The following is a 12,805-nucleotide window of genomic DNA, read 5'->3' on the forward strand; positions in this document are numbered from 1 at the left end:
TGAGATGATTGACTTCCAACAACCACAACCATCTTCCTTGGTATGAGATCTGATTCCAGCAAAGTGGAGTTTTCCCCGATTCCCATTGACTTCAGTTTTACTTGGGTTCCTTGATGCCACACTTGGTCAAATGCTACCTTGATGTCAATGGCAGTCACTCTCATCTCACCTCAAGAATTCAGTTCTTTTGTCCATGTTTGGACCAAGGCTGTAATGAGCAGAGTGGACTTAGCGGAACCCAAATTGAGCATTGGTGAGCAGGTTATTGCTAAGTGCCGCTTGATAGCACTGTCGACGACATCTTCCATCGCCTTGCTGATGATTGAGAGTAGACTAATTGGGCAAATAATTGGCCAGATGGGATTTGGCCCGCTTTTTGTGGACAGGTCATACCAGGACGCAAGTTTGGCCTCAACCTCTGGTGGGTCTGTCCTGCTGGTAGGGATGATGATGGAAGTCTGGGACATTGACTAGAAGGTATGATTCTGTAAGCATGTCTAGTCTGTGGGACAGCTCTTTCAATTTTGGCACAAGTCCCCAGATGTTAATGAGGAGGACTTTGCAGGGTCGACTGGGCTAGGTGTGCCTTTGTCATGTGCGAAGCCAGTTCCAAGGTCAATGCCGGGTGGTCCGTCCGGTTTTATTCTTATTGTTTTTCGCAGTGGTTTGTTACAACGGAGGGGCTTGCTAGGCCATTTCAGAGGGAAGTTAGGAGTGAACGGCATTGCTATGAGTCGAGAGTCACATATAGGCCAGACCAGGTAAGGACAGCTGATTTCTTTCCTAAAAGGACATTAGTGAACCAGATGGACAATCTGATAGTTTCATGGTCACTAGTACTGATACTAGCTTTTTATTAACTGAATTTAAATTCCCCTGGTGAGATTTGTACTCATCTCTGGATCATTAGTCCAGCCTCTGGATTACTAGTCCAGTAATATAACCACTATGCTACCTTTACATTGTGTTCATCAGGCACAATTATTCTTCCTGATCAAATGCAGCTACCATCAAAAGGATTGGTCAATATGGTATGTAGCTGTCCAAAGATCTAACTGCATTATGAATGCTTTCTGTTTTCCCCAATGACCTGTTTCTCTGGAAGAGCCTATTCCCACCATGAAATAATGTTTCCTGATAGAAGTTGTGCATTTAAAGAATACTCAGGAGAAAAGCTCATGTGTCATTTTTGAGTCACTTATCCCATTACCTCCTGGTTTATCAGGTATATCATTTATCTAGATTTTATATTAGAATGTTTATTCCGTCAAAGTTCACTCTTGGGGGAAGACTTTCGCTTTCATTTTCAGCAGTTTTCTTGGCGATACAGCTGTTTTTGGGAGAAAAACCGCCCGACGAAAGTTTTCCCCCTTACTTTTTGAATGGTACCGCCCACATCTCGAAATGCCCGTCGAGAGCAAACCGCCAATGTGCACTGCCGAGAAAATCACCAGGGCGCAAGTTTGGCCTCAACGGAAGCCCGACCAGATCGCCCTGTGAACCGCCCTGTGAAAGCAGCTTAAACAGGGCGATAGGTGAGTGCTCTGCAAAGAAAGGTAAGTTAAAGGTTCTTTATTTATTTATTTTTTACTACTTGTAAAATGGCAATTAGCTGTAAAACTACCTTGGGAATGTTTAACTTTTTATTTTTTTTTTGTGAAATTTTTTTTTAAGTTTTCCCCCCTCCCTAGGCCCAACCGCAGCTTCGGTTAAAACATTTTTAAGAAGCACCTGTTTCACGTAGTTTCGCCTTTAACCGCCGAGAATACTCGTGCAAGATCCATTTTCTCACTAGACGACATTTTTTACCTTAATTGTGGAAATTCTCGCCAGCGTTAGTTGCAAAACGTTAGTGATTTATCTGGCCAGCAATCGGGTGTTGATGGGCTCTAGGGAAAGTCTAGCCCAAGATATCTAAATAACTGCAGCCACAATATTTGGAGGATAATGGTACTTAAAACAACCTGGAAATGGGAATTAACTACAACACTTCAGTCATGAGCAGAGCACTGAACTCAACATTTTATAGCAACAGGATAGTGCCTTCCGAGCACTAGTGCTTTTATACTTTTCATTAGATGCAAGAAAGAATTGTCCACTGGGAGGGCTCTTTATGGACAGAATCACATCAACATTCTGCTCAGCGCTGAAGTTGAATTGGGTGCCAAATGTCAGCATCCAACAATACTATACCATGATCGAAATCCTTTGAACACCATGACAGTAGGAAGAGTATAAAGCCCATAATCATTCTAGTAATGGTCAGCCATTTAAGAATTCTTAAATATATGAATGCCAGGTAAGCTTAAATTTAATTTATTATCTATTGAGCTGGTATGGGTAAGGCAGAATATTCCTCAGGACAATCTTTGCAATATGAAAATTGATTTAGGATTATTTGAAATAAAATATTCCCGAAGTAATTTGCAAGTTATTGCAAAAACAAACAGAATTTAATCAAGCTATGGAACAAGTGAAATCAGTGTATATTCTATTCTGAAGTAAACGGAACGTAAAAGTAACATTTTGAAGGTGAAGAAAAAAAATGTTTTCTTACCTGAACCTTGGATCCTGGTTCATGAGAAGCGGCAGGAATATAAATGACTTCTTGAACTTCATTTGCAGGCCTTGCTGAATTTTTTCCAAATATTGTATACGCAGCCTCTGTGACAGGTGGCAGAGCTGCAAAGCAGGAACTGGAAGGAGCCACGGCCATTCTACAGATTGAGGAAAAAGTCAAGAGCATCACTACTAAATATGTGCCCTAGATTGCTGTAGCAGGTCATCTAACAACGTCTGTCGTTAGTTAGATTTTTCCTTGTACGTTTACAAATGTGTGTGGCGCAAGTTGCTGAAAGTGATATCACAGCGAGGGAAACGGCATTTGGGAACGGAGTAAACAGAGCAAGCAACTTTGCATCCCCTTAACCAATCAGATTGAAGGATGGTAAAATTAACAGCCTAACAACAACTTGTATTCATATAATGCCTTTAACGTAGTAAAACTTCCTAAGGCACTTCCGAAGAGCGTCATCAAACAACATCGGATACCGAGCCACATAAGGAGATATCAGATGACCAAATGCTTTGTCAAAGAGAGAGATTTTACACAGCGCCTTAAAAGGAGGTAGAGAGACAAATAGGTTTAGAGAGGGTATTCTAGAGCCTCAGCAGCTGAGGGCACGGCCGCCAATGGTGGAGCAATTAAAATCAGGGATGCTCAGAGGCCCAAATTGGAGGGTCGCAGATATCTCGCAGGGTTGTAGGGTCGAGGCAATTAGAGATAAAGGAGCAAGACAATGGAGGGATTTGAAAACAAGGATGAGAATTTTTAAAATCGAGGTGTTGCTAAACTGGGAGCCAGTGCAGGTCAACAAGCACAGGGGTGATGGGTGTATGGGACTTGGTGCAAGTTAGGACACGGGCTGCCGAGTGTGGATGACCTTAAGTTTACAGATATTGGAAGATAGGAGGCTGGCCAGGTACACGTTGGAATAGTCAAGTCTAGAGATAACAAAGGTATGGGTCAGGGTTTTAGGAGATATACCTGACATTTATCATAAGCTTCTGCCATGTATGTATGCTTGGGATTACTAGCCACCAGGTGGCGCCACTGTCAGAGGTCATTGGGCTGTACACACGTGTGTGTGGCCGAGGTATAAAAGGCAAGCCATCATGTAATCACTTTGGACCCAAATAAAGCAGACAGGTTTGTATCTGTGTTAGTTTACAGTATTCAGTCTATTAAGTTATTATAAACATAACATTTGGCGACAAGGTAACTTAAGAACCTTCACATGCAAAAATTAGCACAATTGGAATTCTGGAGAGATTCGTGGAGGGAGGGGACCGGGCAGATTTTGTTCGCCTGGACCAGTACTTCATGGCCAACAAAATGGAGGAACCTGCTGACGCAGTTAGGTGCAGGGCGGTCTTCCTCACGGTTTGCGGTCTGAAAATCTATGGACTCAAAGAATCTTCTCTCACCTGCAAGACCAACAGACAAGGACTATGAGGAATTGTGTGCTTTGGTACGTGACCATCTCAAACCAGAAGGCGGCATTATCATCTCACGATATTGATTCTACAAGCACGTTCATTGAGGGCCAGGATGTGTTGGAATTCATTGCTGACCTAAGACGTCTAGCTGGACCGTGTAAGTTCGAAAACACGTTAGGAGACATGCGAGACTTCTTTTAATCGGCATCAACCACGAGGTGATCCTGCATAAGCTACTGGCAGCGGAGACGCTAGATTTGAGCAAGGCCATCATGATTGCCCAGGCATTCATGACGACAGACAAAAACTTAAAGCAGATATCGTTGAAAAATCGGAACTCGGCAAGTACTGTAAACAAGATTGTATCGTTGTTTGGCAGAGTTGCATATGGCAGGGCCTACTCGACTGCCTATACGAAACCTATGGCTGCCCAAAGTCCGCCAACGGGAATGAATCCGATTTCAGCGTGCTGGCGTTGTGGGGGCAATCATCAGTGTCATTTAAACAGTACATTTGTAAAGGCTGTTCGAGACTGTGGCATCTCCAGCGCATGTGTCCGCAACTGAGCAAGCGTGCTGCGACACACCACGTGGAGGATGATGACCAGTATAGCGCAGATCCGGATCTGCAATCCGAGATACCAGAGGAGGAAGTGTATGGACTGTATTCGTTCCTAACAAAGGGCCCAACTTTGCCCAAGCCGTTTTATCGGTGCACTGACCTGAAGTGCGCCGACGTTGCACGCTGAAAACGGCGGCGGGAAAAAGTCGTCCCATCCTCGCCGCTCTTCAGAGTCCCCGGAGTCCCGGCATGGTGTGCAATCTGAAGTGGGGTGGCGGAGCAACAGGCCAGCGCCAAAAACAGTGCCTGCATCTGCGTTCATGCGCAGTGGTGTCGGCCCGACATGCGTGCATGCACAATAGCGGCAAAACTTGGCACTCAGCCATTTTTAAAGTGCATCGCAGCTGTTATTCGTTGCGTGCCAGGAGAGCTCTGAAATAGCTGCTGTGCTGAATGCAAGCAGCAGTGTCCTGCCTGAAATTAACTGTTGCATGCCTGGAAAAGTGTTTGGGATCATTGCAAAAGTGCTGTTAGTGTCTCAGAGGACTGTATGTTTTGAAAAATCACAGTTTGACTAAGTGCAGTGGAAGTGTGTCAGAGCATTGCAAAAGTGCTGTTAGTGTCTCCGAGCAGTTGCAGCAATAATGCAGCAATGTCCACCAAGAACAAAGAATTTCTTGCATGACGAAGTCGAGACGCTAGTTACTGTCATTGAGAACAGATGGCAGCAACTGGATACCAGCAGAGGTCACACAAAAGTGCCACCCAAAAAGAAGAAAACACTGGAACGAAGTTGCAGAAGAATTCTGCGGATTGGTGATCAACAAGAGATCTGGAAGGCAGTGTAAAAAGAAGTGGCAGGACCTTGGTCAAGTAGTTCTTGTAAGTAATATTTCCATTTATTCAATGTAATTTCAATTGTAAATGTGACCAGCTGTATATGTCCCACCCAGCAGAAAGACACCCTCTCTAAAAAGTTACATTTTCATCTTTGCAGAAGAAACTTGCCCACAACAAAAGGGAAACAACTAGAACAGGAGGACCACCAGCAAATCTGCACCCACTGACACCCTTGGAAGAGAGGTGCGCTGCTTTGATGGGGACTGCCTGGAGAAAAACCATCAGTACTGCACAAGCTGGGCCCATACGTATGGGAGTGGGCAAGTCATGAAAAGTCATAGTGGCCCTTCAAATCAACCTGCTGCCTGGCCTGCTATGTGTGAGCCTACTCATGCCACCCATTTCACTGTTCTGTTATATGTTGCAGAACTTGATTTGGATCATCAGGAGGATTGTCCTCAAGATTCAGTTGTGGACGAGCCTGAAGAGGAGAGCAACCCTCCAGAACAACATGGGCATGAGGGGCACTTTGAGTGGATGTGGGAGGGGTTCGAAGACAGGAGTGTTCGACTGAACCTTGGAGGTCAACATATCTCACTTGCCAGGCTCTTCCGTGATTAGTGGTTCGACATAGAAACACAGAAAATAGGTGCAGGAATAAGCCATTCGGCCCTTCACGCCTGCACCACCATTCAATAAGATCATGGCTGATCATCACCTCAGTACCCCTTCCCTGCTTTCTCCCCATAATCCATGATCCCTTTAACCGCAAGGGCCATATCTGACTCCCTCTTGAATATATCCAACAAACTGGCATCAACACTCTGCGGCAGAGAATTCCACAGGTTAACAACTCTCTGAAGAAGTTTTTCCTCATCTCGGTCCTAAATGGCTTACTCCTTATCCTTAGACTGCGTCCCCTGGTTCTGGACTTGCCCAACATCAGGAACATTCTTCCTGCATCTAACCTGTCCAGTCCTGTCAGAATTGTATATGTTTCTATGAGATCCCCTCTCATTCTTCTAAACTCCAGTGAATACAGGCCCATCCAGTGGTCAATCCAGTCTCTCCTCATGTCAGACCTGCCATCCCGGGAATCAGTTTGGTGAACCTTTGCTGCACTCCCTTAATAGCAAGAACGTCCTGCCTCAGATTAGGAGACCAAAACTGAACACAAGATTCCAGGTGAGGCCTCACCAAGGCCCTGTAACAACGGCAGTAAGACCTCCCTGCTCCTATACTCAAATCCCCTAGCTATGAAGACCAACATGCCACTTGCCTTCTTCACCACCTGCTGTACCTGCAGGCCAACTTTTAATGACTGATGTACCATGACACCAAAGTCTCCTTGCACCACCCCTTTTCCTAATCTGCCGCCATTCAGATAATATTCTGCCTTCACGTTTTTGCCACCAAAGTGGATAACCTCACATTTATCCACATTATATTGCATCTGCCATGCATTTGTCCTCTCACCCAATCTGTCAAAGTCACCCTGCAGCCTCTTAGCATCCTCCTCGCAGCTCACACCGCCACCCAGCTTAGTGTCATCTGCAAACTTGGAGATATTACACTCAATTCCTTTATCTAAATCATTGATGTAAATAGCTGGGGTCCCAGCATTGAGCCCTGCGGCACCCCACTAGTCACTGCCTGCCATTCTGAAAAGGACCCATTTATCCCGACTCTCTGCTTCCTGAATGCCAACGTCAATGCATTACCCCCAATACCATGTGCTTTAATTTTGCATACCATTCTCTTGTGTGGGGCCTTGTCAAAAGCCTTTTGAAAGTCCAAATACACCACATCCACTGGTTCTCCCTTGTCCACTCTACTAGTTACATCCTCAAAAAATTCTTGATGTGTCAAGCATTCCCTTTCATAAATCCATGCTGAGTTGGACCGATCATGTTACTGCTTTCCAAATGTGCTGTTATTTCATCTTTAATAATTGATTCCAACATTTTCCCCACCACTGATGTCAGGTTAACCAGTCTATAATTTCCTGTTTTCTCTCTCCCTCCTTGCTTAAAAAGTGGTGTTACATTAGCTACCCTCAAGTCCACAGGAACTGATCCAGAGTCGATAGACTGATGGAAAATGATCACCAATGCATCCACTATTTCTAGGGGCCACTTCCTTAAGTACTCTGGGATGCAGACTATCAGACCCTGGGGATTTATCGGCCTTCAATCCCATCAATTTCCCTAACACAATTTACTGATTAATAAGGATTTCCTTCAGTTACTCCTTCTCACTAGACCCTCTGTCCCCTAGTATTTCCGGAAGGTTATTTGTGTTCTCCTTCGTGAAGACAGAACCAAAGTATTTGTTCAATTGGTCTGCCATTTCTTTGTTCCCCATTATAAATTCACTTGATTCTGCCTGCAAGGGACCTACGTTTGTCTTCACCAAGCTTTTTCTCTTCACATATCTATAGAAACTTTTACAGTCAGTTTTTATGTTCCCAACAAGCTTCCTCTCATACTCTATTTTTCCCCTCCTAATTCTATGGTTTCCCACCGTCTGAGGTTGCAGGTCCCAGTGGTGGTGGTGGTGGTGGTGGTGCTGCTGCTGGTGCAAATCAGCAAGGAACACCCAAGGTCCCAGCCTGCGTCTCTCAGTAAAACGCTGCGAGTCAGATCCAGGGGGAGGGGAAGAGACATGGACCACACTCTCCTGTTGAATCCTGCATCTCAGATGTGGTTCAGATGATGGCATTGGGTGGGGAGAGTGTTGAGCTTACCCGATCACTCCTGGACACCATAACTAGGGCGAGTGAGATGGTAGCAGGACTGTTGGGAGAAGTAACAGTAATTGCATGGGAAATGGGAACCATGTCCGCTAACATCAGTGAAGGAATGCTGACCAGGAGGGATGGCATGTCAGAGGTAGTGGAAAGGACGACAGTTGCAATGACTAAGGCTATGAGGGAGGAAATGTCTGAGTTAGCTGCTGCAATAAGGGAACACGCCCAGACCCCACGCCCATTGACAGAATCAACTGCCACTCCCACTCCAATCCCCCGCACCGTGCCCTCCAGCTTGCCGCCTGGGCTCTCCAACTTGCCACGTGACGCTGACACCCCCCATCCTCAAGAGGTGCCCAGTGGCCGAGATGGTAGAAAGAATAATCTTGGTATGCACGCCAGAAACACTGCGCCACCGCCTGCGGGCAGGGGTCGTGATGAGCCCAAGACCAAACAAGCACAGCCGGCGGCCTTAGACTAAGGGGGATGAGAGATGGGTGCAGCCTTTCTTTGCTGCTGTTGTTTTTGTTGTTTAAGTCACTTCACTCACTGTTCTAACTGTTCTCACATTAGGTGTTTTTTTGTAAGTTATGTAACATTACAAGTTTATAAGTGATCTTAACATTTAAGTGATCTTAAAGAGTAAAGTTTGATACCAGAATATTTTTATTACCACTAAAGTTAAGTACATTGCAAAGTTTTGAATAAAATATATTTTACATTAAAAATGAATCATGATCAATTAATACAACACAGGAACAGCTCCAAAAAGTAAACCCTGCTCTCCCTACCCCTACCCCTCCCAGCCTCCCCGTTGTATAGAGTTCAGCATCTCGCTCTCTGGCTACTGCACCCCCCGCGAGATAGCATCCAGCAGCTCGCATTTCTCCCGGTGCGTGTCTTCCCTTCCCTATCCCAGGCCGAATGGCCTTACGCACAGGCTGGCCCGCTGCCTTTCCCGTGTTGACTTCAAAGATTAAGGTAGGATTTTACTTCTTTTTTATTAGTACTTTAATGGTTTGAGCTTTTCCTTGCAATGTTTGGCGCTTGGTTGTTGATGTCCTCTCCAGTTCCCTTCCCTCCCCATCCCTGCCCTAATGTCTACCGAATCTGCGCTGCTTTTTCTTGACTGCCCACAAGGTTTTTCAGAGCTAGCCACATACGCTGATCTAAGTCGATTTGGAGTAAGTTTATGCTGGCCAAAATGGCATAAATGACCAAAACTGTCGCAAGTGTCTGGGAACGCCCCCTTTTGAAAAAAAAATGACCTAAAATAATCGTACCTAATTGATTTACTGTGGAGCAAATTGGCATTTTTTTTTTAAAACTTATGCCAAAAAATCTTATTCCAAAAAAATCTATGCAATTCATGGCCAAAGTTGGGCCCTAAGAGCCAACTGATAATGATTAATGCGAAACTTAACAGTGTGCCAGTACCGATGGAACTGGACACGAGTGCGAGTCAATCAATAATGAGCCAGAGGATATTCGACAAGCTGTGGGATACTAACATAAGAACATAAGAATTAGGAACAGGAGTAGGCCATCTAGCCCCTCGAGCCTGCTCCACCATTCAATAAGATCATGGCTGATCTGGCCGTGGACTCAGCTCCACATACCCGCCCTCTCCCCATAACCCTTAATTCCCTTATTGGTTAAAAATCTATCTGTGACTTGAATACATTCAATGAGCTAGCCTCAACTGCTTCCTTGGGCAGAGAATTCCACAGATTCACAACCTTCTGGGAGAAGAAAGTCCTTCTCAACTCAGTTTTAAATTGTCTCCCCTGTATTTTGAGGCTGTGTCCCCTAGTTCTAGTCTCCCCGACCAGTGGAAACAACCTCTCTCCCTCCATCTTGTCTATCCCTTTCATTATTTTAAATATTTCGATAAGATCAGCCCTCATCCTTCTGAACTCCAACGAGTAAAGACCCAGTCTACTCAATCTATCATCATAATGTTACCCCCTCATCTCCGGAATCAGCCTAGTGAAGCATCTCTGTACCCCCTCCAAAGCTAGTATATCCTTCCTTAAGTAAGGTGACCAAAACTGCACGCAGTACTCCAGGTGCAGCCTTACCAATACCCTAAACAGTTGCAGAAGGACCTCCCTGCTTTTGTACTGCATCCCTCTCGCAATGAAGGCCAACATTCCATTCACCTTCCTGATTACCTGCTAACTAACTTTTTGGGATTCATGCACAACACAGTAGTCGTGGCCGAGTGATTAAGGCGATGGACTAGAAATCTATTGGGTTATCCCGCGCAGGTTTGAATCCTGCCGACTACGATTCTCAGCATTTTGGGGGCACTTGGAGGAAAAATATGATTCTGTGCCCAAAAAAACCCCCCCAAAAAAAATAAAAATAAATAAAAGGGCCTTGTAAATGGTTGGTGTTTCCTCCAGATCGGGGGGGCACGGTTTTATGTTTTTTGTTTGCTCCCAAAAGAGTTCATGCACAAGGACCCCCAGGTACCTCTGCATCTCAGCATGTTGTAATTTCTCCCCATTCAAATAATATTCCCTTTTACTGTTTCCCCCCCCCCCCCCAAGATGGATGACCTCACACTTTCCAACATTGTATTCCATCTGCCAAACCTTCGCCCATTCGTTTAACGTATTCAAATCTCTTTGCAGCCTCTGTGTCCTCTACACAACCCGTTTTCCCACTAATCTTTGTGTCATCTGCAAATTGTGTTACACTACACTCTGTCCCCTCTTCCAGGTCATCTATGTATATTGTGAACAGTTGTGGTCCCAGCACCGATCCCTTTGGCACACCACTAACCACCGATTTCCAACCCGAAAAGGACCCATTTATCCTGACTCTCTGCTTTCTGTTCGCCAGCCAATTCTCTATCCATGCTAATACATTTCCTGACTCCGCGTACCTTTATCTTCTGCAGTAACCTTTTGTGTGGCACTTCATCGAATGCCTTTTGGAAATCTAAATACACCACATCCATCGGTACACCTCTATCCACCATGCTCATTATATCCTCAAAGAATTCTAGTAAATTAGTTAAACATGATTTCCCCTTCATGAATTCATGCTGCGTCTGCTTGATTGCACTATTCCTATCGAGATGTCCCGCTATTTCTTCCTTAATGATAGCTTCAAGCATTTTCTCCACTACTGATAAACTAACCGGCCTATAGTTACCTGCCTTTTGTCTGCCCCCTTTTTTAAACAGAGGCGTTACATTAGCTGCTTTCTAATCCACTGGTACCTCCCCAGAGTCCAGAGAATTTTGGTAGATTATAATGAATGCATCCGCTATAACTTCCACCATCTCTTTTAATACCCTGGGATGCATTTCATCAGGACCAGGGGACTTGTACTAAGGCGGTGAGGCCTAAGCTGAGTCCAGTCAATGCCAAGTTCCGCACATACACTAAAGAACTCATAACAGTGATAGGCAGTGCAGTAGTCAAGGTGTCGTATGATGGTGCAGTTCATGATTTACCGTTATGGATTGTTCCAGGCAATGGTCCAATGCTGTTCAGCAGGAATTGGCTTGAAAAAAATCAAATGAAATTGGAATGATATCAAAGCGTCAGAGGAGGATGATACTCCATGTGCTCAAGTGCTGAGGAAGTTCCTCTTGCTGTTTGAACCAGGCATCGGCAATTTCACAGGAGCCAAGGTGCAGATCCACGTGAACTCAGATGCAAGACCAGTCCATCATAAAGCTCGGGCAATTCCGTACATGATGAGGGAGGAGGTCGAAATCGAACTGGACAGACTCCAGCGTGAAAGCGCTATATCACCAGTCGAATTTAATGAATGGGCCAGCCCCATGTTCCTGTGTTGAAGAGTAATGGCACTGTCAGGATTTGTGGAGACTACAAGGTTATGATCAACCGAATTTCGAAACAGGATCAATACCAGTCACCGAAGGCTGATGACCTGTTTGCAACACTAGCCGGGGGAAGTCGTTCACTAAACTGGATCGGACGTCGGCCTACATGACACAGGAGCTGATCGAGAGGTCAAAGAAACTTACGTGCATCAACACTCAAAGGACTGTTTATCTACAACAGGTGCCCTTTCGGAATTCGCTCGGCTGCAGCCATATTTCAGAGTAAGATGGAGAGTCTACTGAAGTCCGCCCCTAGAACCGACGTGTTCCAAGATGACATCCTGGTCACAGATCATGACATCGGGCAATGAGGGGCTTTAGGGAAAGTCTAGCCTTTGATCTTTAGTCATCCAGGGAGCTGTAGCTTTGGATGCCCTTCCTATCCAGCTCGTGAGAATATTTGTAGTCTGTACCCAAACTATCTCCTATTCGAAGATTTCCCATTGCTGTTTTACCTGCCAATCTTTGATTTCAATCCAACTGGGCTGGATCCCTTTTCAACTCACTGAATTTAGTCCTCCTCCAGTTGACTACTTTTACATTTGATTTTTCCTTGTTCTTTTCTATAACTACTCATAATCTAATTATATTGTGATCACTGTTTCCCAAATGCACCCCCACTGAAACAAGGTTCATGTGTCCTGATGTATGTTAGGAAATTTTGCAAGCTGTACTTTGTTAGAGGACAATGGATGTGATTGTAACTCCCTTCAATTGTTCTGGGAGGGATGAAATTCCAGCTCCTTTTACTTCTTTGCAAATATTTATTCATAGCAACTCTTCCCTAAACC

The 12,805-nt window shown here is 44.9% G+C and overlaps 1 protein-coding gene across 2 annotated transcripts in view; it reads right to left on the reverse strand.

Annotated features, from left to right (window-relative positions):
* Nucleotides 1-12,805, reverse strand: part of LOC139263875 (secernin-1-like) — a 209,372-nt gene that overhangs the window by 158,598 nt on the left and 37,969 nt on the right. For both annotated transcript variants that reach the window (XM_070879943.1, XM_070879942.1), the window contains exon 2: nucleotides 2,558-2,717. In XM_070879943.1, coding sequence (XP_070736044.1) covers nucleotides 2,558-2,716 — 159 coding nt within the window. In that variant the 5' untranslated portion in view covers nucleotide 2,717. The remainder of the gene's footprint in view (nucleotides 1-2,557; nucleotides 2,718-12,805) is intronic.

This window comes from Pristiophorus japonicus, chromosome 5, assembly GCF_044704955.1.
Source record: "Pristiophorus japonicus isolate sPriJap1 chromosome 5, sPriJap1.hap1, whole genome shotgun sequence".
In the NCBI taxonomy this organism is placed as follows: Eukaryota; Metazoa; Chordata; class Chondrichthyes; family Pristiophoridae; genus Pristiophorus; species Pristiophorus japonicus.